The 27,274-nt window shown below is 49.7% G+C and overlaps 2 protein-coding genes across 5 annotated transcripts in view; both read left to right on the plus strand.

Annotated features, from left to right (window-relative positions):
* The first annotated feature begins 487 nt into the window (after nucleotides 1-487).
* LOC104046521 (E3 ubiquitin-protein ligase HECTD3) lies at nucleotides 488-9,346 on the plus strand. 3 transcript variants are annotated; one of them, XM_064455229.1, is made up of 21 exons: nucleotides 488-953; nucleotides 1,052-1,212; nucleotides 1,738-1,830; nucleotides 2,252-2,387; nucleotides 2,761-2,876; nucleotides 3,140-3,253; nucleotides 4,300-4,412; nucleotides 4,660-4,825; nucleotides 5,392-5,473; nucleotides 5,749-5,931; nucleotides 6,026-6,075; nucleotides 6,195-6,259; nucleotides 6,540-6,643; nucleotides 6,925-7,044; nucleotides 7,173-7,262; nucleotides 7,360-7,566; nucleotides 7,823-7,952; nucleotides 8,397-8,471; nucleotides 8,747-8,828; nucleotides 8,919-8,990; nucleotides 9,166-9,346. In XM_064455229.1, exons 1-21 carry the CDS (start codon nucleotides 624-626, stop codon nucleotides 9,248-9,250), a joined length of 2,574 nt encoding a protein of 857 aa, XP_064311299.1. In that variant the 5' UTR covers nucleotides 488-623; the 3' UTR covers nucleotides 9,251-9,346. The 3 variants fall into 3 exon arrangements, 2 of the variants coding, with proteins under 2 accessions (XP_064311299.1, XP_064311300.1); XM_064455230.1 differs by having other exon boundaries at nucleotides 4,330-4,412; XR_010373450.1 differs by lacking the exons at nucleotides 8,919-8,990; nucleotides 9,166-9,346 and having other exon boundaries at nucleotides 7,792-7,952; nucleotides 8,747-8,797.
* Nucleotides 9,347-9,925: 579 nt separating this feature from the next.
* Nucleotides 9,926-27,274, plus strand: part of EIF2B3 (eukaryotic translation initiation factor 2B subunit gamma) — a 104,724-nt gene continuing 87,375 nt past the window's right edge. For both annotated transcript variants that reach the window (XM_064455232.1, XM_064455233.1), the window contains exons 1-3: nucleotides 9,926-10,037; nucleotides 10,250-10,398; nucleotides 13,098-13,237. In XM_064455232.1, the coding sequence (XP_064311302.1) occupies nucleotides 10,251-10,398; nucleotides 13,098-13,237 (288 nt within the window). In that variant the 5' untranslated portion in view covers nucleotides 9,926-10,037; nucleotide 10,250. The remainder of the gene's footprint in view (nucleotides 10,038-10,249; nucleotides 10,399-13,097; nucleotides 13,238-27,274) is intronic.

The following is a 27,274-nucleotide window of genomic DNA, read 5'->3' on the forward strand; positions in this document are numbered from 1 at the left end:
TCACGGCCTCACTCCCGCTGTCAGGATTCTGCTGCTGCATGGGGTAAAGCTGCTCCTGGGTAGGGAAGCCCATCATCTTCCCCAGTGGGTGCCGAGAGCCTTCCCACCACTGCAAGCCTGCCTGGGCAGTAGTATGTCCCCCAGCCAGCTGGGACCCCTCTGTCCCCATAGCAAGATGCCTGCTCCCCTCTTTTCCCTATCCATGCTGGAGGTGCAGCCCTAAGCCCCGACCCCACCGGGACGCCCTCTTTGCTTGTAGGGATGCAGGCAGTGACAGACACGTTGGAGGCCAGGAGGGAGTGGAGTCTTAAGCCACGGGGCGAGGGGACGTGGGTGACCCGGGACCGGGGTGGGTGTAACACAGTGGCACCTTGGCAAAGCGGGGCCCACAGCGGCCCCGCACCAGCACCCCGCTGAGGAGCGGGAGGCCTGTAGCCCGGGAGGGGTGAAGAAGGGCTGGGGCGGAGCGGCGCCGGGGCGGCCCCGGAGGGCCGGGCCCGGCCTGAGGCGGAGGCGGGCGCAGCGGCGCCGCCGGAGGGGAAGCGGCGCCGGGACAGCCCGGGGCGCAGCGGCAGCGGCACCGCCGGGGCGGCGCGGCGCACGGAGCCGGGCGCCGGTGCGCGATGCGTGCGGGCGGGGAAGCGCCGCACCAGGTGCTGGGCCGGCTGCGGTTCCTGCTGCAGTGCAGCGAGTGCTTCCGCCGCGCCCAGGCGCTGCCCGCCGCGCTCTGCTACGTGCCGCGGGAGGTGCAGTACAAGATCTGCAAGGACCCCGCCGCCGCCGCCGCCGCCGCCGCCGCCCGCAGCCTGCTCAGCGTCTGGGACAGCCCGGGGCCGGCGCGGGGCGGCAAGCGGGCGGCGCGGGCCACCATCGAGGTGCGGAAGGGCGGCTGCCTCCGCGCCACCGGCGAGGAGTACTGCAACGGCGCCGGGCTCTGGGTGAAGCTCAGCAAGGTAACGGCGGCGGGGCTGGGAGGCCGCCGCGCAGCCGGGAACCGCCCCGGGGGCGCGTTGGGTCCCGGCAGCCGTGGCGAGCCGGGATGTGTTTTCAGGAGCAGCTGGAGGAGCACAGGAGCAGCCGTCGCCTGGCCGAGGGCTGGATCCTGGCGCAGAGGTTTGGAGAGGGAGGAGATAAGCTGGTGCCCGTTGAGTCCGCGGAGAAGATTCAGTGGCAGCACAAAGTACTCGGGGTTGGTTATAAACCCGCAGCCAGGTATGGCCCCAGCTTGCTGCACCCCAGATAGGGGCCGGGCTGTGGGCTTGGAGGCACGTGTAGCTGGTACCCACAGAGGACGCGCATACCAGCCACCCCAAATCCCTTGGGCACATCCAGCGCACTACTTCCAGCGCAGGTGGGACACGTCCCTGCCGAGCCACCTGTGGTCAGGAGGATGCCCCCTCGTAGGCTAATCCTGTTTGCTTGTGGCAGCACCTGCACAGGATAAAGGTGATGCCAGGGGGTTTCTGAGGCACTCAGGTTTGGGCTGAGTGATGTGGTGGAGGTAACACAGCAATGAGAGAGCTCATATTTGATTTTTGTGATGGAAGGCCATGTGCAGGGTTCGGTTTCCCAGCTCGACCCCAGCCTGCACTAGGGTGCAGGGATGCTCTCACCCCCTGGGTGACATCACTGGTCCCCTACCATTGCCTCCACTCCAGACTAAGGCAGTAACACTTGGGCACGCTGAGCACTGACCCATCTTTTCACTGTGTGACTCCTCTACTGGTGCTGCTCCAGCTGGGAACAAGTGGTGGACCTGACGTACTCCATACACCTGGGAGAGAAGCCCAGATTCGTCGAACAGGATGAGGCTGCAGTGCAGAAGTTTCGGTACATCTCCTAGAGTGGTACTATAGCAGCCCAGGGGGCAGCCGGCCAGGGCCTGGACATGTCTGTGGGGCCAGAACTGGTTTCAGGGTCGGGAGTGAGGAGGATGGGTGCCGCGGGATGCCTTTTACATCGATACTGTTCAACACTGCTCAAGCGAACATAGCCTTTGCACCACAGAGCATTGGAGTGACTGCATGGTGCTCTTCTCACTGGGCTGGGGTGGCCATAAACACCCGGGGTGGCGTTGGTGACATACAGCTGTGCTGTCTGCCTGTGGCAGGGACAGCTGCCTGGTACCATCCCGATGGGGTAACCATGAGGGGCTGCAGCCGATCAAGCTCGGGCAGCTGCACAGTTCTGGTGGGCAGGTTTGTGGTGCAGTCTGGTCTCCCTGTCCCATTAACACCGAGTCCCCCTGCAGGTCCACACCCCTGGGCTGGAGCTACGAGCATGACGTGGAGCTGGCACGCTTCCTGTACGATCACAGCGAGAAGCGACTGCAGCATGGGGACTGCGCCAAGGAGCACCTCAGAAGCATCGAGGTCTCTTCGCAGATGGTACGTAGCTGGGGTCCTCCTCAGCTGAAAATCACCGTGAGACACATGAGCATCACTGCAGCTGCAGGGAGGAGCAGCTGGCAGTGGCGGTCCCCTCTGCAAGGGGCAGGGGTTGGTGGTGGGATTTTGCTGCTGTAGTGAAGCTGCAAGGAGTTGGGCATCTGGAACTCCATTGTGTCTCTGGGGTTCTGTGAGGTGTCTGTGGTCATGCCCAGCTGGCTCTGTGTGGGAGCCACCATCCAGCTGTAGCCCACTGAACTGAGCGGCTGGCCTGGTCCTGACCTCCTCTGGCCCCATGGGACCTGTCCCAGGAGTGGCCATGGTGTGCCCAAGGATGCTCAGCTCCCTCCCTCCACTTGCTGCACTCTTGCAGGAGGACTGCGGTGTGGCCCATCTGACTGACAACCAGACATACACCTTCTGGGAAAGCAACGGGCCCCCAGGGCAGCACTGGGTGCGCCTCCACATGAAGAAAGGCACCATTGTCAAGTGAGACCTCGGGTGTCCTGTCTCCCTGGTAGCTGTGTCAGGGATGGGCAGGGTGTGGGGCAAAACACCATCTTACTCTTGAAAGCAGCTTTCCCCAGGCTGCAGTGGGGGGCTCAGGGTTGACATGGGTCGCAGCTGCTGCCAGATGTACCCCAGGAGGACATAGTCTTGCCTCCAGCCCTGGGACATCTCCAGGGGCATCTCCATGTCCAGGCAGCTCAGGAGGGGAGGACAATGCTGCCCATTGCTCTTCTTGTCCCCAGGAAGCTGTGGCTGATGCTGGATGGGCAGGCCAACTCCTACATACCCAGGCGGGTGGCTGTGTATGGTGGGGCACCGAACAAGCTGCAGCACCTGAGAACTGTCCTTATTAATGAGTGAGTAACAAGGGAGGAGCAGCCTGGGTCCAGCTTGGGCCAAACACCCAAGCTGTGTCTGCATCCTGAGCAGACGCTTGGGAAAGGGCTGGGATCAGTCATGAGTGACATGGAGGTGACGGTGGCTCTCTGCGGGTCCCTGGATGCAGGTTACATCTGTCCCCACAAGCATGGTGACCCCCGCCTCCACGTGCCAACCAAGCGCCTTCATCTCCACTCCTGCTCCTCATCCGTGCTGTGGGAGCTGGGCTGCGGCGTGCTTCCTCCTGCTTGGTGACTTTGGGAGTCTTTTCTGCTCCACCTCCTTGCCTCTGGGGACATGTGCTGCTGCTGTCTCCTTTCTGAGCACCTCTGCTGTGCTGTAGCTGAGAAGTCCTGGGGTGCTTCACCTCTCTCTCTTTGCTTTGGCTCTGCAGCACCCTTCTGAAGGCAGGCAGGGGTTTACACAGGGATGCGAAGATCTCCTCCTCCTTCCCCAAAACTTGCCTGTTTGCCTTCTTTTTGGCTGAGCAGTGGGATTTGTCTTTGAAGAAGCATCCATGAGACTGCCAAGGTCTCTTTCCTAGTGGCAGGAGCCAACTCCTCACTGCGTCTGGGCAGTTGCAGTGGTTTTTCCCTACATGCCCGTAGGTCTTTGACAGGACCTTGCCAAGGGCTTTGGAAATACAAGGGAATCACTTACCAAAGCACTCATCTCCACAAATCCCTGTTTCCTTCAAAACACTTCGTGTGACCAGCTCAACTTGAAGGATGGATGTGCAGATGCAAGATGCACTGAGACCCCATGGGAATGGCGACATGCTCTGGGCCATCTCACCTTTCTGTTCTGCTTTGAATTTATGCTTTTTTCTGGCTCTTTGGATGTAGTTTCCATATTCTTCAGGACATCTGTGTACCTCTGACAGCCTCTTCTTTCTGCTTGGTCCCCTCCTGCTGCAGCCCTGGTGAGGCGGGGGCTTTTGCCACGGGTGGTGGCACAGCCTCGAGTGGGGAGCTGGAGTGGCTGGCGCCTCGCCAGCCACCTCACCGGTGTCTGTGCCTTGCAGCTCTGCCATCTCCCTCTGTGCTATGTACAGGAACAGCTTCCAGGACATTTGCATCCTCCGTGACATGCAGACCTACCTGCAGGTGCTGGAGATCCGCATCCTGGAGTGCCGGGGTGAGTCTGCACTGCCAGACTGGGGCTGCCAGCCCAGCCCGGCCCTAAACCTGCAGCTGGTCCCAGCACCTGCGGGCTCTTCCTGCCACACCACCTGCTTTTTGGGGTCTGTTGGAGGAAAAGCTGGGGAATGAGCTTTGTGATGCCGCAGGTGCCAGGGGCTCCTAGTCCCCAGTTGCAGTATCCAGGCCATGCCAGCCGCACAGCTGCAGCTGCACATGCAGCATCACTGTCCTTTTCTTGGCAGACCAAGGCTACAATGTCCGCCTGCGAGGGATTAAGATCAAGTCTTGCTGGGAGTGGGACCTGATCCTCAATGCCGACATGTTCCAGCCAGCCCGGCTGGTGCGCTACCCTCTCCTGGAAGGGGTGGACGCAGCTGTGCTGTACCGGCGGGCTGTGCTCATTCAGAGGTATGGCACTGGGATGGTGCCATCCCCGCAGCGAGCCCAGGCCCTGAGAAGGACCATGCCCTGGCCTCTAGCAAGGGGTTGCATGTATCTGCTTAAAGTCTGCCAGCTCCTTTCCTGCGTGCAGCAGGGACTTTAGCTTGGTGCTCCCCATCTGAACGTGGCTGCTTACGGTGCCAGCGTGGGGCAAGGGGAGCCTACAATGCAGAGTCTCCCACCCCACTGCCTGAAGGGCAGCCCCGGGCTGGGGTCAGTACTGGCCTCTCAGAGAGACCCTCTGCAGCGAGTCAGCCACAGTGCTGTGGTGTGGGCTGGGATGCCCTTGTTTGCAGCTTTCTCTTGGGGGGTACAAAATAAAGTGCTTGGCCAGAGGGTGCTGGTTGGGTGCTCCCCTTGGTGTGCCAGGGTCCCTCCATGGGCTTGAGGAGATCTATATGCAGGGAACATGGCGCCTGGGCTTGGTGCATGCCTGGGGCTGTCTGCAGTGAAATGAAATGCTGCGGGTGTATCAGGCTCCACACATCTGCCAACCCCTTCGCATCCTCACACTGCTCCTCTTTGGTCTCCAGGTTTGTCCACCTCCTGGACAGTGTCCTGCATTACCTGGTACCCCTCTCTGAGGACAGCATCGGCACCTTCGATGCACTCAGGGTAAGCGTTTGCCAGATTCCCCGTGGATAGTGCTGGTAGGAGCATCTCGTCAAGGGCTTGGCTGGTTTTCCTTGGGGCTGTGGCATGTCCCCCTTGATCTGATGGGGACAGATCAGCCCAGGGCTCATGCTGAAAGCTGCCGTGCTGGACATTGCCGGAGGGGTGGGTAGAGCTGAGCATCCCCTGCAACAGTGTGCGATATGCTTGGGGAGGGGAAAAGACGACACGTCGTGGCAGGATCAGGCCTCTAACCACCCCTGCTCATCCTCTGCTAGAGCATGAAGCCATTCCTGCTGCTGTCTAAGCAGGGCGCAGCCCTCATCGTCCACTGTCTCCAGTCCTCGGAGAGCACCCCTCCTCACACCCCACCAAAACTGTACATCAACCGGCACCTGGCCCGGGAGCACTGTGCCAACCCCGCGCTGGACCCCAGCTGCAGGAATGCCATCTTCACCCAGGTACGGCAACGTGTGCTTCGCGCTGGGTACCTGCCAATGCAGCACCGCTTGCCCCCGTTGCATCTCATCGCCTTTCCGCTCTGCTCCTCTCCAGCTGTATGAAGGCCTCAGATCTTCCAAGCACAATCAGCCCCTGGACTACAGGTAGGTCTTCACATCTTATTTGCGGGGTATCACCTCCCCGGAGTGAGGGGTGGGGGGATGCCAGGTGCTGCTGGCTCTGTTGGAGAAGGGAGGTGCACGGGGCTTCTGCTTCCCCACAGGTGGCCCACGAGCTACAGCCAGTGGTGGGAGTGCGATTTCATCACTGAGGGCATCATCGACAATGGTAAGAGCTCTCCCCACCTGCCTGGGGCTCTCCCCTGGGCTTTCTCATGCTGGGGGACAGCTCGGCTCAGTGGGTCCCCCACTGCGGCAGGGTGCCCACACCGTCCCCGATGCTCTGTGGGAGACTGCCCCGCTCTGCACACATGGGGTGGTCCCTGCATCTCCCCTATGGCCCCAGCACTGCCCCTGCCCCATGGAGAGGCGGTGGCTTGGCCAGATCCTGCGACTCAGCATCTGGCACCAGTATGTCTGGCACTAACCAGCCTCTGCCCCCATTGCAGGCGGTGGTTTTCGAGACAGCCTGTCGGACGTGTCGGAGGAGCTGTGTCCCAGCTCGGGTGATGTCCCCGTGCCCCTGCCCTTCTTCGTGCGCACCTCCAACCAGGTTTGGCACCCTGCTGTCCGCCTGTCCCAGCCTCCGGGAAATTCAGCAGAGCGTGGGGGCTTGTCCCTTAGTTGCAATATTTTGGGGTGTTAGTCCTGTCTTAACACTCGCAAGGCTGTTGGCTGGGGGGGCTGTTCTTGTACCCCAGTGGTGGAGATCTCCTGGAAGGGTGTAAAGGGCAGGAGAGGCAGGCAGAGGGGTGATGGAGAGGGAGGCTGCAGGAGGGACCATGCTGGGCTGGTCACACCTGTGTCTGTGGGTCCTAAGCCTCTCTCCTACAGGGTAACAGCAGCAGTGACACCAGAGACATGTACATCCCCAACCCCTCCTGCAAGGACTTCCCCAAGTACGAGTGGATCGGGCAGCTGATGGGAGCAGCCCTGAGGAGCAAGGAGTTTCTGGTGAGCACAACAGAACCTCCCCAGCTGGTGGGGGGGCTTGGTGGGGGATGCCATGTCTCGGGCAGAGGGGCTGCCCTTGGGTGAAGGAGGGACACGGGGAGGATGCTTATCTTTGATCCCTTTGGCAGATCCTGTCTCTGCCGGCACTAGTGTGGAAGCAGCTGGCAGGGGAGGAGGTCAGCTGGAGCAAGGACTTCGCTGCTGTGGACTCGGAGCTGGTGAGCAGGGCTGGGGACCAGCAGGGCAGTGCTGTGCTGTGCACTCCCATGGCTGATCCGGCTCCACTGTGATGGCTTTCGCGCACTGGGGTTGCAGGTGAAGCTCCTGGAGGTACTGGAGGGGGTGGACAGGGAAGCCTTCGAGTTTATGTTTGGCAGAGAACTGACCTACACGGTGGTGCGGAGTGACCAGCGCGTAGTGGAGCTGATCCCCAATGGCAGCAGCACTGTGGTGCGCTATGAGGACCGCAAGGAGTTCATCCGCTTGGTGCAGAAGGCTCGACTGGAGGAGAGCAAGGAGCAGGTAACTGGAGTGGCTCCAAGGGGACCCTGCCCCTGTGGCAAGCCCTCCTGGTACTTATGAGGTTGGTAGCTGCAAAAGCGTGTCCCCAAAACCAGGTCCAGCTGGGCAGTTCCTCTATGAATCCCATGCCCAGGATGCCCATGAGCCCTGGGGATGCCTTTTAGGGTCCTGTGGTCCCTACCCCTGGTGCCCTGGCTCGCTGCCCTGGGCTCAGACCCATTGCAGTGGCATGGGACCCCTCCTGTGCCTCCTCCAGATCGCAGCTATGCGTGCCGGGCTGCTCCGCGTGGTGCCCCAGCCTGTGCTGGACCTGCTCACCTGGCAGCAGCTGGAGAAGAATGTCTGCGGGGACCCCGAGATCACAGTGGCTGAACTGCGCAGGTTCAGTAAGTGCCAGAGCCAGCCCAAAGCTGCTCCTAGCCCCCTGCATGGGCAGGGGCTCCCCTCGATGATGCTCACCCTGCGCACGCATCCTGCCCCATGCTGAGTCCCTGGTTGTGGGGTGTCAGGGAGCCTGGGGGAGGATGAGCCAGAGTGATCCTGGATAGGGCTGGGATGCTTCACATTTAGCTACAAACCCCACCAGTCCCCTCTCTGGTCCCTCTGGACCTTGGCAACTGTGAGTAGAGGTGAATGGCCACCCTGCAAACTGGGACCTCTATTTCTCCACCTGCCTTTGGGTACTGGGGGCTTTCAAGGACTCACTGAGAGCAGAGGGTGTCGTCTTCTCCTGCCTTTGCTCTGGGCTATCATAGAAGAATGGGATGGATGTGTGTTAATTTGCTTTGCTGGGAGTTTCTGACAAAGCTGTTGTACGTCCCTTATCACAGTCACGTTTGAGGACTTTCCCTCCGATGACACCCGTATCCAGAACTTCTTGGAGGCACTCAACAACTTCACCAGCGGTGAGCAATCCCAAGCCTTTCCCTGCTCTTCATGTGCAGTGGGGTGGGCTAGGGGATGGGGTACCCACTGCCCTGCGCCCTGGGGATGCTTACTGGGTGCTTCCCTGGGAGTTGGCTGAGGTCATCCTGCCTGGCCCTTCCCAGGGTCCTGAGAGCATCCCTTAGCTTTGCCCTGTGCTCCTGGTGCTTCTGCAAGGGCAGACCCTGCCACAATGGCAGTGACTGGGATGGTCCTGTCCCTGCCCCTGAGACCTAAGCCCTGTCCTTCCCCTCAGAGGATCTCAGCCGCTTCCTCAAGTTTGTCACTGGACGGAGCCGCCTCCCAGTTCAGATCACTGTCTATCCGGAAACGGCAAAGTGAGTCTGTCCTGCCTGTGCCGGGGTCCCTGCACCATGCCAAGGTTCCTGTGCTGTGCCAGGGTCTGACTGTCTCTCCTTTCTCCCAAGCTTGGATGCATTGGACCTCATGCCACAGGCTTCCACGTGCTCCTGCACCTTCTTCTTGCCCAACTATTCCTCGTGAGTGGAGCTGGGGACGGGGGATGGGGATGCTCCCCACCTCCCTGGGGCTGGCATTGGGGTCCCCTCCCAGGGTCCCCAGGTCCTGCCGCAGGGGACACCTGGGCGGACTTGGGGAGGGAAGTGTGGGGCTCTTGGTGCCCATCACGGCTGTGACCCAGCCTTCCCCGCACAGGGCCAAAGCCTGTGAGGAGCTGCTGCGGTACGCAGTGTACAACTGCATGTCCATTGACACCGACAAGAACGCCTGGGATGAGTGAGGCCCCCAGGCGCCTCGTGCCGTGGGACCTGCCCACCCCAGGGACACTGGATTCAATAAAACTGCAGGGCTGGATCCTGCCATCCTGCCCCAGGTATTGTTTGTGTCTGTGCTTCTCCAGGGCTGAGACTCGAGTGGTTTTGGCCAGTGTTGCAGCTGAGGGGGCCAGCATGGCACTGTCTGCTGGGTGCTGTGCCGGCATGGGGTGCTGCAGGGTGAAGAGCAGGGCATGCGTATGGGGGCTGTGGGTCCTGTCACCTCCCCGGACACGGTGTGAATGGGGAGCGAGGCCGCAAGCTGCCCCACCAATGCACCCCACACACTGCCCCCCGCCCCCGCCATAGACCTTGCAGGCTGCCCCCAATGCACTCTGCAGCCTGCACCCCTGCCATAGACCCTGCGGCCTGCCCACCCCGCCACGCACCCTGCAGACTGTCCCCCGATGCACCTCCCCCGCACCGTGCCCGCACCCTCAGCACCCCCCGCCTGCAGCCCCACCTCCGGCCGCCTGGGGGCGCTCCGCCGCCGAGCCCCGCCCGCGGTCGGCCGGGCATCCATGACTCGGCGCTCCGCAGCCTGGGATCCTTCCCTCGGTGTTCTTCTCGCTGCCCTGGTCGGGAGGAGCCGATGGCAGCAAGGCGAGCAAGGAGATTGAGCCTATCGGCGCTCTACGGCCGGTGTCCGGGATCGACCCGCTCGGCTCTCCGCGCGCATGCGCAGTGCCGGCCGGCGCCGCCATTCCTGTCCTGTCAGTGAGGCGCGGGGAGCCGGCGGCGGCAGGAGCGGAGGTAACGGCAGGGTGGGGAGGAGGGCCTAGCACCTCCGGGCGGGCCGAGAGGGGCGCGGGGGGGCGGGGATCCCGCCCACGCCTCCGAGAACTGCTGCCGGCTAAAGCTGGGCCATGTTGAACCGAACCGGTCGTAGCCCGACCCGGCTGGGCTCGGCCTGGCACGGTTCTGCTGCGGTCGAGTGAGGCCTCGTCCCGGTGCTCTCTCTGTAGCATGGAGTTCCAGGCCGTGGTGATGGCGGCGGGCGGCGGTTCCCGCATGACGGACCTGACCGCCAGCATCCCGAAGCCGCTGCTCCCGGTGGGCAACCGGCCCCTCCTCTGGTACCCGCTGAACCTGCTGGAGCGCGCCGGCTTCGAAGGTGAGGCGCGACGGCGGCTTGAGGCGGGGGTGGAGGCGACGGCTTTCCCGGGGTTCCTCAGACCTCCCGGGGCCACCCCTGCTACTCCCGTTTGTGTCGTGTGTGTCCCCCACGGTGTCGGTCTAATGTCTTGTCGCAGGTGCTCTGTGGATCGGGGTAGTTGTTTTAGCAGGAGGTCTCTTCTCTGTACTGGAGCGATGCTGTTGGCCCATGTCATGTCTTTTCCTTTACTGTAGGCTGCACCCCGTGTGCCGGAGCCCCCTTCCCCCTCTTCTCCCTGCACCAAGTCTTTTGCCATCTATATGCTTTTCCCAGTGTTGGTGTCTTTGCCAGTGTTAACTGGGACTGTCTCACTTGTTTCTTTCTCTGAGTCATTAACAAGAGCAGTGTGAGAAGCGTGTCAGCTCTCTTGGGATATTGTTTGGTTTGTTGTTTCAGTCTGGCCTGAAGTTCAGGGTTACTTGTTCGGTCTGAGGCATTTAGTCCTTGTTTTTGTGGCGTGGAGCCAAGTACTAGGTTTTGGACAGCATAGGGCAGGGTGAAGTGGCAGACTTGTAATGCTCACCTGTGGACCTTGTTTCCTGGGAGAGCTAAAACAGTATTTAGTATACAGTGAGGTTCTTTAGTATTTTCTGGGTTTAGGTTTTTGTTTACCATTTGAGTGGTGGACCAAATCTTTCTGTGGTGTTCCCCCTGCTACTTATAAAACTTCTTCCTGACACCCTTCGTGGCTCAGATTTTTCATGTTTGTATTTGTCCTTCGCTCTTCTGCTTTTTTGTTTTTGCTTATCCTGCGTGACTGTGCAATTATTCTGTACCTCATCCTAAGAATGTGGCTTTTTTCCTGACTGCTTCTTTATGACGATGTAAAGATCAGCTCGTGGTAATCTATGTCAACCTCTTACCGCTTCAATGTGAAGCAGCAAAGCAAAGAGCAAGCTTAAGACTTTGCCTTTATTTTGTTTCAGTAAGAAATCCGTAAGAACTTTTTTCCCTTGGAATTGCTTTTTGCCTGTTGTTTCTTGAGCCTGATTTCTGAATGTCCACTTTCTTTGACTGTTCTCCTGTCTGTTTTTTTGCTAGGATCGTACTTTTATCCAGTGGTATGGATATACAGGTAGCTAAAAGCTTCTCTGTAACTGGTCCTGTGTTTTGTGTGGCTCTATAACTATTCAGAACTAACCGCTTCCACTTGATACTCTTGACCACTAGTAGGTGGTGTTACGGTCAGATCTTTCTCCTTTCTCACACATAGCTCTTCAGCTTATCTATCCCCTATGAAAATTTGGACATGCAGGGTTGTATGTGCAGCTTCAGTAAACAAGCTGCCACCTTCCTGCTCCCCTCTTGCTTCCACCTCCTGACCAAGCTGTACGTTTCTGTGTTAATATTCCAGTGGCATGAGTTCTCTCCCTGGATCATAATTCTAAGTATTAGAGGAGGCTTTAGTTCCTCATACTTGCTTATATTAATAAGTAGGTGTTCCTCAGTCTGATTCACTGCATCCCTTCTGTCCCAGCTGCAAGTGCTTCATGTCTCCTAATAAATATTAGGGGACCTTTGTCCAGCTCACCAGATTTATGCTGAGGTGTAGGCTCATAACTTCCTCCTGACACCAATTCCTTCTCCATTGGTTACTTCTTTCCCCAATTCAAGGTGTGCTTTCAATCCCTTTCTCTAGGTTCTTCAGCCTGTTATAAATCCATGTTGGCATCTGGTATGGGAGTGGGAGGGGTGCCCTCCTGTATCTCTGGTACTAAACTGCCACACAATTCTCGTGTTTACAGTTCCTTTCTCTTTTCAGTTAAGAGATTCAGGATGAGTTCAGTTTTGAATGATACAGATTTATTCTTAACATGTTTTCATCTTGCACAGGAGCTTCCTAGGCTGAGCGCTGTATTATTTTGCACATCTTTTGATTAAAATTCCATGTGGAATATGATGTTATGATGTTGGGTTTTTTTTGGGGGGGGGGGCAGAATATTTTAATTTGAGGGTTTGACTCTTACTCTTCCTTCCAGTTTTGAGGCTCGGGAAAAGGTTTTTTTGCTGGTTTGTTTTCTCAGCCTTTTCTTTGTAGAGCTTCTGTTCTCACATTCTTCATTTTGGAAAATATGCTTTTACGCCACTGTTGATATCCTTCAAATATGCATTTACCTTTTTTCTTTTATAGATGGAATGCGTTTGTTGTTCACATATTATTTCACTCCCTTCCAAGCTGGTGCTGGGAAATAGTTTAACGATCATATTGTAATACCATGGCTGGTGGTGGTGTCCACAGAGATCATACAAGATCAGGGAGGGCAAAAGACAAACCTCTAAAGTGTTGGTGACATTAATGCAGGGCCTCATTGGTCTGTTTGAGGACATACCGTTGAAGTCACTTGCTAACAATAGAAAACATTTCTGTTCTGTCTTGCTATACTCGTGCCACTCACATGCATGTGTCCCGTTCAGTAACAACCCTCCACCCACGCAAAGCAGGAGACATTGTTTTCATATTAATTAGGAGTTTAATTCTCTTCTTCAAAAGCTATTATTGCCAAAAGAGCTTGGTTTGTTGGAGAACCCAGTTATGTTACTCAAGCCTTTTGACATTTCTGTTAGGTTTTCTAAATAAAAAGTGAGTGTGTCCTATTTGTGATGAATATTTTTCTTTTCTTTTTTTCTTAATCTCATCCCACTTTCCTTTGTTGTAGAGGTCATTGTGATCACAAGGAAGGAAATCCAAAAAGTGTTAAACTTGGACACAAAAATGAAGCTGGATTTTGTGTGCATCAGTGACAACATGGACATGGGTACAGCAGATTCACTAAGGCATATTCACCAGAAAATTAAGGTATTACTGTCTTTTATTGAACTTGACTGGAAGACATTTGTTTGTTTTTTTTTTTTCATTGTGTTTTAAGAGGTGTCCCATGTAATGATGTTGCAGGTAACTGAATTTCCTGATCCACAAGCTCTTTAGAAGGCACAGGCAAGGAAGGAGAGGTAGAGGGGTAGCCTTGTATGTTAGGGAGTGTTTTGACTGTCTGGAACTCAGTGATGGTAATGATAAGGTTGAGTGCTTATGGGTGAGGATCAGGGGGAAGGCCAATAAGGCAGACATCCTGGCGGGAGTCTGTTATAGACCACCCAACCAGGATGAGGAGACAGATGAAGTACTCTACAAGCAGTTGGCTGAAGTCTCACAATCTCTAGCCCTTGTTCTCGTGGGAGACTTCAGCTTACCAGATGTCTGCTGGAAATACAACGCAGCAGAGAGAAAGCAGTCTCGGAGGTTCCTGGAGTGTGCGGGAGATAACTTCCTGATGCAGCTAGTAAGAAGCCAGCCAGGGGAGGTGCCCCGCTGGACCTGCTGTTTACAAACAGAGAAGGCCTGGTGCGTGATGTGGTGGTTGGAGGCTGTCTTGGGCTCAGCAACCATGACATGATAGAGTTCTTGATTCTTGGAGAAGTAAGGAAGAGGGTCAGCAAAACCACTACCCTGAAATTCAGAAGGGCAGACTTTAGATTGTTAAGGAGTCTAGTTAACAGAGTCCCTTGGGAGGCAATCCTGAAGGACAAAGGAGTCCAGGAAGGCTGGATGTTAGTAAAGAAGGAAGTCTCAAAGGCGCAGGAGCAGGCTGTCCCCGTGTGCTATAAGTTGAGCAGGCAGGGGAGAAGACTGGCTTGGCTGAATAGTGAGCTATGGCTGGAACTCAAGAAAAAAAGGAGAGGTTACCGCCTTTGGAAGAAGGGGCAGGTGGCTCAGGAGGACTACAAGGATATTGTGAGGTTATGCAGGGAAAAGTTTAGGAAGGTGAAGGCCTAGCTGGAACTTAAACTGGCTGCCACCGTTAAAGATAACAAAACGTGTTTTTATAAATACATCAGTGACAAAGGAGGGCCAGGGAGAATGTCCTTCCTTTGTTGGATGCGGAAGGTAACCTTGCCACGAAAGATGAGAGGGCTGAGGTACTTAATGCTTTCTTTGCCTTGGTCTATAACAGTCAGACTAGTCATCCTCAGGGTTGTCAGGCCTATGTGCTGGGAGATGGAGATAGTATGCAGAATGAAGTCCCAGTTGTTGAAAAGGTGGCAGTCACTGACCTGCTCCTTTACCTGGATGTTCACAAGTCCATGGGGCCAGATGGGATCCACCCAAGGATACTGAGGGAGCTGGCAGATGAGCTCGCCAAGCCACTCTCTATCGTTTATCAGCAGTCCTGGTCAACCGGGGAGGTCCCAGATGACTGGAAACTAGCGAATGGGATGCCCCTCCACAAGAAAGGTCGGAAGGAGGATCTGGGGAACTACAGGCCTGTCAGCCTGACCTCGGTGCTGGGAAAGGTCATGGAGCAGATCATCTTGAATGCCATTATGCAGCACAGGTGGGACAACCAGGGGGTTGGGCTCAGCCAGCATGGGTTTATGAAAGGGAGGTCCTGCCTCACTAACCTGGTCTTCTATGATAAGGTGACCTGCTTAGTGGACGAGGGGAAGGCTGTGGACGTCATCTACTTGGACTTTAGTAAGGCCTTTGACACTGTCTCCCACAGTATTCTCCTGGAGAAGCTGACTGCTCACGGCTTGGACAAGTGCACTCTGCGCTGGGTTAAAAACTGGCTGGACGGCTGAGCCCAGAGCGTGGTGGTGAATGGAGTCAAATCCAGTTGGCAGCCAGTCATGAGTGGTGTTCCCCAGGGCTCAGTGTTGGGGCTGGTCCTGTTCAATATCTTCATTGATGATCTGGGTGAGGGGGTTGAGTGCACCCTCAGTAAGTTTGCAGATGACACCAAGCTGGGTGGAAGTGTTGATCTGCTGGAGGGCAGGAAGGCCCTAAAGAGGGACCTGGACAGGCTGGATCGTTGGGCCAGAGCCAACGGTATGAGATTCAACAAGGCCAAGTGCCAGGTCCTGCACTTGGGTCACAACAACCCCATGCAACGCTACAGTGTTGGGGAATAGTGGCTGGAGAGCTGCCTGGCGGAGAAGGACCTGGGGGTGTTGGATGACAGCCGGCTGAACATGAGCCAGCAGTGTGCCCAGGTGGCCAAGAAAGCCAACAGCATCCTGGCTTGTATCAGGAATAGTGTGGCCAGCAGGAGCAGGGAGGTGATCGTGCCCCTGTACTCAGCACTGGTGAGGCTGCACCTCGAGTGCTGTGTTCAGTTTTGGGCCCCTCACTACAAGAAAGACACTGAGGTGCTGGAGTGTGTCCAAAGAAGGGCAACGAAGTTGGTGAAGGGTCTAGAGAACAAGTCATATGAGGAGTGGCTGCGGGAGCTGGGTGGTTTAGTCTGGAGAAGAGGAGGCTGAGGGGAGACCTTATTGCTCTCTACAGCTACCTGAAAGGAGGCTGTAGTGAGGCGGGGGTCGGTCTCTTCTCCCTAGTAACAAGTGATAGGACGAGAAGAAATGGCCTCAAGCTGCACCAGGGGAAGTTTAGGTTGGACAGTAGGAAAAACTTCTTCACTGAAAGGGTTGTCAAGCATTGGAAGAGGCTGCCCAGGGAGGTGGTGGAGTCTCCATCCCTGGAGGTATTTGAAAGAAGGGTAGACATGGTGCTTGAGGATATGGTTTAGTGGTGGACTTGGCAGTGACAGGTTAGCGGTTGGACTCGATGATCTTAAGGGTCTTTTCCAACCTTAACAATTCTATGATTCTATGATCTTCAGAAGAGCTGAATTTTGTAAAGGTCACCTCATGGGGGAACTCAAACAGAGACTCTAAATGACTAGAATTGATGTCTAGGGAGGCTGGAGCAGATCCAGGCTGGGCACTGGCTGCTTCTTAGACCATGTTAGCTTTCTGGCAGGTTAATTAAATGTTGTATTTGTTCATACAGCTTTTGGTATGATGTGTGATAGCTGTTGCCCACATAGTGCTTGGGGAAGCAGTTCTGCACAAATGTTCATTGTCATCTTAGCTTAGGCAATACGCCGATATGTAAACAAGCTTATGTTTAGTTCTTGGCTCTGCCACAGTCTTGCCTGCACCGTTAGGCAAGTGACTTGCTTTGTGCTTCAGTTTTCTGCTTTTCCTGTGCTTTTGCTGGCTTGGTCATATGTTAAACACTTTGATAAACAGTGCCCGAATGTGATAAAGGGCTGCTGTTCTAGCAAAAGCGCCAGTTTATAGAATTTTAATTTCCAGCTGCACAACTGAAGCACTCCCATGTAAGGCAGAAATGCTGCTCAGAGCTCTTACTGTGATCTGGGATGGAGTTCTGGTTTTGTCATTGTCATGAGCTTAATCTTTCTGATTTGTGCCCTGTCTGTTTAGGCCATGTTAGCCAAACTGGCCATTTAAGTAAAGGTTACAACAGAACATCAATGGCCCATTTAAGTCCTGAGGTGTCTTTGTCTTCAGTTTCTTTTTGAAAGTAATGAACTGCAGTATAACAGGCTGTGTACTCCCAAGAGAAAGATTCCAGTTGAGACAAGATGAAAGTTTCCAGGCAAATATGGGTGTCTAGGTGGCACAACAAGAGAGATTCTGCAAGGGATTAATGCATAGACTAGAATAATTTAGGGGGTGAAGAGGAGGTTTAAAGAGAAAAAGCAAAATCAACAAAATCAGTTTCACTTAACTGAATGTTTTGATCATGTGGAGAATCATGCTCTGTCATAACTCAGTTTGGCAGTATTTTTTTAAATACCTGCATGCAGTAAGGAAATATCTCTGCACTGTACATTGTGAACCTGGCCTCGCAGTTTTATTGCCTGATCAGAGCCATCAGTCCGGCTGTCTGGGTGTCCCTCTTTTTGGTAATCCATGCGAGTTTGCTGAGGGGGGGGCCTGGGAGACAGCAGTAAAGCTTGCAGGTGTAAGAAAATAGCCTGTGTCTTCAGAGGAGGCAGTGTTGATCTTCTGTTTATTTTTCAGAAAAAAAGGCTTAGAAAAGATGTGAGGTAGTATTGAAAAGCACACCCCTTTAGTCAGCTGCTGTGTATGAACAGCAGCAATTGCTTCTGCCTTTTTTACTCCACGTCTTGCTTGTCTGGCCAGAGAGGACAAAGTAGTCTCTTATTTGAAATAAGCCTATACTAATAAGTTCTTGAGCAGATTGCTGCACTGTGTATTTTGGAGTCATTCCTCTAGTAAATGCATACCACTGGTACACCTCTTACAGGGTATACCCTCTCATGTGAGATATAGGTGAGAGAACTACACAGCAGAGGTAGCTGAAAAGCTGCAGTATGTTGGGCATGTCTGCAGTGTAGCAGGAGAGGGATCTCACTGAAGAATGCCCTGGTGAAAACAACTGCTGCTTGTGGCCGTAATTTGCTGGCAGGCTTTTTGCAAACCATGCCAAAAGTCTGATGAGGAGTTTAAACTGGTTGCTGAAACTTTTATTTGTCACAAATGGAGTTATTTGCCCACAGACAGAAGAGCAAGTATGCTCAATAAGAAAGAGGTAACATGGCACAGTATAGACAACTTGTCTGTGCGCAGAGCAAGTGACATGGAGTAAAGCCAAGGTTATAAATGCACTGTAAGAAATATGTCTATGGCTAGCTGAACTGCTGATCACAAATATTGAGATGTGCATGAATGTTGACTCTCTCTAAAGCACAAAAATCTCATTACTTTCTGCCTTGTCTGGCATTTGACTGGGGGAGGTCCACCGGCGCAGCATTGCTGCTTGCTGTACCCACAGTTGCAGACATTTTTGCTCTGTTGCACCTTGGTTAATGAAGTTCTGTACTTTAAAGATTAGATGTTGAGATTAGATTTACAGAATTGCATTCAGTAGTAGCAGGAGAATACATATGTGCAAAGCCTGTAAGGACTAAGGAAAAGTAGTTTGCATTATTGTTTTATTGCTTTTTGGTGCTGGCATTTTTGGGGGCAAGTAAGACTCTCTTGGTTTGCAGTAACAAACAGCTGACTTCACCAGTCTTACTCTTTCATGGTTGGTCAGAAATTCAGTGCATTTATATTTACTCTCCCTAGTGCAAAGGAAGCCTGTTTAAGTTTTTGTTCGCTGTTCTTCCACTCTACACACACTGGATTTTTTCTGACACCTTTACTTCAAGAGTTGATACAGTAGATACATGCTCTTTTCTCTATTGGAATTCTTCCTATTATTTTTGGCTGTCTCAGCCTACACCTGACTGATGAGGTAGCAGCTTCATTATTTTTTGTATATTCATTGCAAGTCTGAATGTACCCTTTTCTTGGATCCTTCACACAGTAAAGGTATCACGCTAAACTTGATTCCTCAAGGCACCTGCTTGAGAAGTAATGAACAACAGATATTTTGGTCCTGTAAGTTCTACTTTTTGGTTTCCTAGGCCTGGGTGTCAGTCTGCCCTGTTCTTTACTGGTAGTTCTTTAACTGACTTGTGTGGTGGGTGGTTTTGTTTGGTTTTATTTAAGCATTTAACTGTGGTGTCTGAACAGCTAACACTATTGACCAGTTTGTCTTCCCAACTCTATGGCTGAGAACTGAGGCTTAAAGAGATAGTAACTTACATTAAAGAAGTTTGTAACAGTACTTGAAACTGGACATCTGTCCCAAGTCTGTCATGGTTTTGTGCACAAGATCATCTTTCTATACTGTGTGCATATTATACTGTTTTCCCACCTTGAAAAAGCCAGCAGGATGAGAGATTAAACCCAAATTGAAACTATTTTAAATGGAAACTACAGAAATAAAAATTTCAGAAACTGGACTGCAGCTCTGCTGAATTGTGAGTGTTGAGGTTTTTTTCAGTGTGTGCTAGATTATTACTTTGAAAAGGTCCTCAAGCTGGGAATGCATCGGTCTAAATGTAAGTGAAAAATCATTCTGCGGCATATGAAGTAGAAACTGATGGGGATTTTTTTGACTGTGTTTATGTTCTTTTTTGTTGCATAATATAACTTTTTGATGCTTTACACTAAGTTATTAATGTCCAGCACTTAATGATGTTGTCAAAAAGCACAAAGTATGTACAAGTGTTACTAATTTGTTTCTTAAATGTTTCATTTTGTACAGGGATATGAAAACAATTTGTTTAAGGACTTTTTTACAATTATTGGTCAAATCCTTTAATTGCTTTCCTGTGGACAAATCCCAGCATTTCACTAGAACACTGTTGTTTCAGGATCCTGCTATAGTCTGTGTACTTTATGGCTGTCTTTTGGGTTTTGGTGTATTTTTAATATCACTGTCAGTTTTATTCTTTTGGCCCTTTAAGCTCCTAGTTTTCTGCTCGTCTTTTGCAGGACTGATAATGGGTGGCTTTTCCAAATATGAAAGTGAAGCTGCAAAGTCTTTATTCTTTTCTCATTTATATATAGGATTGGAAATGGTAGAACATGGACTACGTAGACTGACAGTTGATGGTGGTATAATAATGCTGTTATTGAAACGGCAGCTTTGCCACGTAAGGGCTGTTTACAGGTCTCTGTCACTTTGTGATCTAGCGTAAACAGAGAAACAAGCCAGCCTTCCATGCCTGCAGGTTTGGACTGATGACCTTCCCTGGTCACAAAGAGTGAACAGAGCTCCCCTGTTTTAGCTGAGGCCTTCACAAGAGGATGGTGTACATAGGAATTGAATGTATTTTGGAAGATGAAGGTCTGCTTCTGTAGCTGAGTAAATTCATTACAAGAACATTTATCTACTTATTTTTAAATGCCTTCTGACTTCCATTTTCTTTAAATTGTTCACATACACAATAATATTAGAGTAATTCTGAGGTGATTTACTTAGGCAAAACTTCAGTACTTCTCGAGTTATTTCCTTACCTGCAGCATGGAAGTGAGACAGGTCCAGCAAGACTTACAGGACACAAAAAGAGGCACTACCATGGATTTTTTCGTTTGTGTGCCTGTCAGCTTTTGAAAAGCTGTGCAAAGTAGTGAAAAAAAACCTTTCAGTAAATCTTTTGAAGACAACGAAGAGCTGTGATAAACTAAGCAATGTTGATGGATTGTAACAAGCAATGAATCAAGCAGTTACATCCGTAGGTTCCAAAGCTGTTTCAGTGTTACTCTTGCGCAGTTTACTCAATCCAATATCTTTATGTTGAACTTTTAAAATATTGCTGTATGTTCATGTTTGTTTTCGAGAATCATTGTCAATAATTTGAAACTTCAGAAAATATTTTTTTTATAGATTAAATAACAAAGTTGGCACACTCTAACTCTGAAATATGTAAATACCACCTCATCCAATGTACGTTAGTAAAAGCAGACTGTGACTGCCCCAAAGCTCTTTAGGGCAGCATCTGTGATTTCCTTTGTCTCTGAAGAACATCTGTTTTAATGTCCTCCTTTGTTTGGAGACGTGTTTTTATTGTCTTAATCTATTATTTGCGTTGAAGAATATTCTTGACCTGTCAGGGCGTGCTTGAAAGAAAAAAAAATTGATTAGCATAGGTGTAAAAAATTTGTTTTGTATGAAATGTAAATCAAGCTACTTCCTTCATGAAATCTTGTTTTACACATCCATTTTTTTTCTGTCACTTTCTGATTCTGTTCTCATAAGGTATCTTTCCTACGTCATCAATCACTTAGGCTGTTACTCATCAATGTTTCATCCATTACAGGCATGAGAGGCACATAGCCTTTGCACGCTTTGCTAAGGGGGAAGAAATATTTGCTTTCTTAAGAGTCAGATTCTCTAGAGGATAAGACTTCATTAGGGACAAATGAGCAAACAATTTGGATGTAAGGATAGCTTAATCTAGCCCTGAGCATAAACAGCTGAATACCTCTTCCATAGATGATGAGAAAACACTAAACTTACTCTGGATTTGTCTTTAATTTTCCTCACACATCGTATTTCAAGATTAAGGTGTTTCTAAATGAGATCAGTGTTTGGCATTTTTAGTAAAACTGTGTTCAGCATGCTGCTCTAAACTAAGGATGATGTTACAGGTGTGACAGAGCAGGTGCTAAGGTGTAATTTGATAAGTTCCTATTTTTATTTAGCATCCAAAACCTGCTGACTGCCATCACCAGTGTGGAAGGGGGTCTCTGTAAGAGGTATGTTTTTTCTTTTTCTTAAAATCATGTATAATTGCTTTCTCCCCAATAACTGTCTCCAGTCCTAGTTTCTGATTTTTATTGCTAAGCAGCACTGGCTGGACCATTCAGATGAGTTAAATCTGAATAATAGGGAAATTAGTAAGAGTCCTGGCAGTTTCAGAGGTGATATCTGATACTTTTTCTAGCAAGAGAGGAGATGCTAGTGCTGTCTGCTGCATGCTGTTGTAGGAGATGATGTGGTTTTGTTTTGCAGGAAGCTTGTCTTTCAGTGGTGATTTTGTTTTGTTCATAACTGTGGGCAGTAGACTGCCTTTTTAAAAGTTAACTTCTTTTGATGTCTCTTGAAATTTTATGTAATGAAGTCCTCTGGCATCCACTTAGGGAGGCTTTTCTTTTGTAGCTGGTGTTAGTGGACACGTTTTTTTCCAAGCCGTAATGTAAAGTCTTCTGGTGTGTCCACTCTGGGGCTTTTTAGTGGGGTCATTCCCTCCAGTATGTTGCTCTGTGACTTCTTCAGTCCAGATTTATGTCTTCATTTATTTGACTACTTCCACCATTCTTAAAGTCCTTCTTTTGCAGCTTGGTAGTCCTCCTTTGGATGATTCATAGGACCAGTATGCAAAATATATGTGCCGTGACCTGCTGTGTTATAGCACAATAATAGTGTCAAGACTTTGGTAACGCAAAACTCATGATTTTGGGGATTAGTAACAAGAAATTGTAAGAGGAGCTAGGAGTGCAAGAGTAAATTGAAAGGTCTCAGACTGTGCTAATTAAAATAGAGTGATAGTGAGCAGCCACTCTGATGGAGGAAGGAAAGGTAAACACAAGACTACAATGTATCGGGTAAAGTGTTTTGTTTTGGTTTTTTTTGGTAGAGATGAGAAACTAATACTATTGCTTAAGGCAATGGGAAGATTTTTTTGCCTGGAACACTGCACAGGTGTGGAACTCAAATGCAGAACAAACACCAGAAGAGGAGATAAGATATTCAGAGCGGAATATAATTGGGTTTCAATTTTCTATGAGAAAACAGAGGCTGAAAATTACAGAAAGGTTTTAATCAGAGCAGAATAGCATTTTGAAACAGTTTTCCAGAGGGAGTAATCAAGGCAAAAATCCCCTAACTTTATACTGGAGTGAGAAGCTGACTTTGTTTGTTTGTTTGTTGGCTTGTTTTTTAAAAAATAAACTAAGTAATGTGATACCTGGAATGGCAGGAGGCTAAACTCTGACTCGGGAAACTTCTTTGAGAACTGTATTTCCTTGACCTTCTGCTTGTACCATCATCAGACTGCTGCAGACCTTTTTGTGTGTTGTAGATTATTGTTGACAAAAAAAAATAATGCTGGGGGCTGTCACTGTAGCTTACAAATTAGTTCCTCTGAAATTTAGGCATCTCTAATATTTGACCATTTTGTTTCTTGTGCCAAATTTTACCAGACCCACGCAGCTGCTGTCTGGTGCCACCTCCCAGGCTGGGGACTCTCCAGGCAGCAGGTTGAGAAACCTGGTTAAATCATGAATCTGTGTTTCAGGCTGAAGCAGGAGGTGGATTGGGTGTGCCTGGATCAAACATTTGTGTTCACTGAATCTGTATTATTTTCATCTTCTGTAAGCATTTCTCTCCCTTGTGTCACTCAACTATACTCCAGCCAGTGATTAAAATGTGGTGTTCCAGCAGAGTAACAGCAATGGAACAATTTCACATTTTCCTTCCTTGATGAGCCCTTAGTTGTGTTAATGGAAGCCCTGACTAATATGGTGTGAATTAATCAGCATGTCCTCTGCTGCTATCACTGGTGAGTGCTTGCATGTGGAATGTTTCGTCTCAGGTGGTCCACCTGGCTTTCTCAGTTTCAAAAAGTAAGATTTGAAAGTAATACAGCTCTTAAAAAGCAAAGCAAAACAAACCCTAAAAAGCTACCAAAAAGAAGAAGAAAAACCAACTTTCTTTGAACAAATAAACAAAGACTGAAACTCCAGATTCTCTTGGTATGTGCATCTTTGGGAGCCATGTTGTGGAAAGTGTGATGTCACGGTGGTGGTCTGTATGCTGCTGAGGGTCACTGATCCGTGGAGTCTTGGACGGCATGGCTAAGCGCTTCACTTCCTCTGTTGAAAAATCTCCTTTCCAAACACATGATGTAAGTAAACTTGCTGTAACGGCTGGAAGGTGGAATCTGAATCCTTTTGGTACAGCTGAGCAGAGCTGGTGAGCATGGAAAGAAAAACTTCAGTCCCCATAATATATAGTTATGTGGGTTTTGTACTGTCAGTGGAAATAAAAAAAGAACAACCAACCAAATGAAAGTCATTTGTAAGAGACAAGGTCTCTCTCTAGATATATATGTATATGAGCAAGACTTAACTACATACTCTGCTAATCTATTTTGAAATAGTAAAAAGAATTTAATCAGTTTTTTCCAGCAGATCTGACAGAAAATACTGTTTAATGTCTAAAATGCAAGACAGCAACTTTTATTTGCTGGTTTTTCTGATTCTGCCTTTCACAATGTTGGTAGTGCTGCATGGGAAAAGCAGATGTATCAGATGACAGCTCACAGGGTATGTAGCGTCTTGTTTCTTTCTCTGCCTCTGATTGAAAGCTGCCACCACTGAGGCACTAGGCAAAATTTATTAGGGATTGCATGCCCACGTCCCATTCCCAAAGCACAGCTGATTGTCTTAGTAGAAAGCAGCTATACTGGCAGGTGCTCAGGCTGGCAATGTTGCTGCGGGGAATGCTATAGCACTGCCTGACTGTGTGCTTGATGAATGTGTTCAGGACTTTGCTCTGATCTTTATTTTTCCTGGCAGGGTAGGAGTTAGAGAATTCAACAGTTGTTGGTTGTTGTTGGGGATTTTTTGTTGTGGTTTTTTTTTTAAAGTTACTCAGCTTTAGAAGAATGTAGCTAATTAAATTAATTATTTTGCTGCCAGGGCTTACTATGGATCAGGGCTAAAACACCAGAAGTTTGAATGAGGCAATTAACTCCGAAGGTTAGAATCAAGAGTGGTTATTAGGGCATTTGCTATTCTGCGTGTTGTCGGCTAAAGAGGATGCTTTCCACTATACTCCCTGCTAAACACCTAAGGTTTTGCCTGTAAGAGTCATTGACAGACGTGAGCAGTCTGTCGGTTTTAATTGTTGCATCTCCCATTGCATGTCCTTATCCTTTTCATGCTCCTGGCAACTCGAGGCCTGTGCTCATTATGTTAACCAATACCTCTTGTTTCCATGTAGAAGTTAATTGTCAGCATTTCTGCTGTATTGCAGTATATGTTTTCATTTAGTGCCTATGTGGTTTCTGATGGATTACACAAATTCAACCTATCCTAGTTGCAGACATAGTAAGCTCTTAGCACATGTATATAGCTGAAATAATTTGTTTAAAAACATCCTAGTAAAAATATTTTCCTGTTCTTAGCAGCTACAATGAGTTTTCATTTTTTGGGAATAAATAAAACTTAGTGTTCATTTTTTAAAATAATCCTTAATTTTCCCTACTTACAGTATATGCAGTCATCTTGTGTAAATAACTTACTATGCTATGTGTTCAGGGAAAATTACAGCTTCAGTGAAGATAATCTCAAAAAACATTTTGGACTTTTTAACACTTTCATGGACACATGAAGGCAAAAAAAAGTTAAACGTCCTTTATTATCAGCTCATTTTGTCAGGCATAGGAAGCCTTTTACATTAATAAGTCGAACCCATGTTTCTAGTTTTCAAAAGTCCTTCTGTGATGAATATTCAAAGAAATTAAAAGTCTGTGTGAAATGAATTTGTGCGTCTTATTTTATTTCCAAAGGTGTAGAGTAAGATTTTCAGAGTGTGAGGAAACAAGTTAGTGTCCTCCAGCTGCCATTTTTCCTTGGTGCTGTCAGTGGAGAGGGCAAAGTTCTGTGCCATGTATGAGCCTTGAATACGTAACTGTCACTCATGCCTGGGTGAGGACATGAAGGGCAGCTTGAAGGCATCAGTGATGTCCGTGCCACCCTGGACTCTACAGAGCAGGAGGAGTTGTGTGGGCTCTGTTTGGTGTTCTTCAATGATGTCCCTGTTTTGAATGTTAAGCCACCATCTGGTCTGATGTTCTAATAACTTTTTTGCTTGTAACTTCTAATGCCCTTGGCCTTTCCCCATGAGACTCAAGGCCTCCCTGGCTTCAGGTAGGGTGATGCTTGCAAGGAGGCATTCACAGGCTTATTTGTACATTTTTCTGGAATAACATACCTTCTTTGCTGTCCGCAGCCTTTTTACTTTTTCTAGCCTGCATGATTTCTACTTGTGTATTTTTCCCATGTTTGGACCTTAAAAGCCCTTCCCTTATAGGAGGTTGGGGCTTTTCATGGCAATTGTGGGCTGTACAGCTATCACCGTTACCCTGTTGTAGGTAACATTCCTCAGTGAGTATTAATCCCTTGAAGGAGAAAATGGAATTGTTTAGATCACACACAATTGTGTGTGTTAACCTAAGTACATAGTTCTAGTTACTGGGGAGTGTGGGAGGGAGTAGATGCCAAATGTCAACCCATGGAGTTACTGTGCTAGAGAAGGTTTTTCCCTGTGTCTGTTTTGGCAGCCTGGAACAGTAGCGTAAAGTTGATAATAGGAAGGTGGTGCTGTGAACAGCACAAGCTGTCCCAGAGGCTGTCGCATTGCTCAGCACTGTTGGAAGCCATGATAAAGATCAGTGGGCTCGTAGAATGCTGGAATTGAATTTTGCATTTTTGTCATATTATGTTAACTGGGAAATCCATTACAGTTATGTAGTTCTTTTTTCCTCTGTTCTATACTGAAAAGGGAAAAACAATTGTATATTCAAATTTTCTTGAAGCAAATTTAGGTGTTCTTCTGTAGTATAAATTCTGTTAGCTCCTTTGGGAAGATGGTGAAAATTCTGGATGTAGACCAATAGCACTAGAAAAAGCAGTGGAAGTCTTGAAGTTTTCATAATGTGTTTCTCACAACACCAGTTGCTGCAGACTGGAAAAATTGGAGAGGTGCTAGAGGAGAAAATAGTATTGCAAGGGGGATAGTATGGGAATATATGGTTCAAAACAGTACTTTTATGTAACATAGCATGATTTGTTTTACAGGAAAAAAAACACTTGAACAAAGCTAATCAGGTTTCGTGTGTGGACACTCAGTTCAGTAGAGGCGAGTATCAAGTGGCAATGCCACTGAGCTGTGTTCTGCAGTGACTGGTTCTGTTGAACCTGTGCTTTGTAGAGCGGGTTAGCGTTTGGGGGTTCTGTTGGAGAAAAGTTGAAACTGGGTTTTGTGTCATGACTTGGTTTGACCTTGGAAAGAGTTTCACACCATTTATTTAAATCTAAGATCACGCTGATACTAGCTGTGGGATGGCAAAATGATTCCTGAGGACGCGTGCTGTATACATCTTGGTTTTCATTTATAGTCTGGTTTGGGACTACAAGGAACCATTATGATCCTCTGGGTTGTAAGGGAATTTGCACGCAGTAAGTAGGGCTGTAAGCCGCAAAATATATGGATGACTTAGTGAATGTGTTTCTGAAAGACAGCAAGCCTTCTTTATTCATACATTCTAGTAGATAAAAAGTCTATTATATCCTTTGGTATTTTATTCTAGATCATATTTATTCTCCCTCTTATTTGCCTTTTTTTCTACATTGAACACTGATTTATAGCCACTGAATAGTCATGCCTGATTTTTGTTGTGTTGCCGAGAGACCTTCCGCTGTTCAAGTAATTGCGGGCTGTGGGCAAAGGCCTTCTTTCTGTTCAATAAGTTGAGCCGATTGAGCTCCATTAGGACTACATTTTAGTATTATTGTTTGTATGACTACAGCACCTGACTGCCTAAGGCTCTGCTTACATTAAGTGTTAAGCCTGGGCTTGAGCTCAGGGCTTTGGCAGCAA

This window comes from Phalacrocorax carbo, chromosome 6 (assembly GCF_963921805.1).
Source record: "Phalacrocorax carbo chromosome 6, bPhaCar2.1, whole genome shotgun sequence".
In the NCBI taxonomy this organism is placed as follows: Eukaryota; Metazoa; Chordata; class Aves; order Suliformes; family Phalacrocoracidae; genus Phalacrocorax; species Phalacrocorax carbo.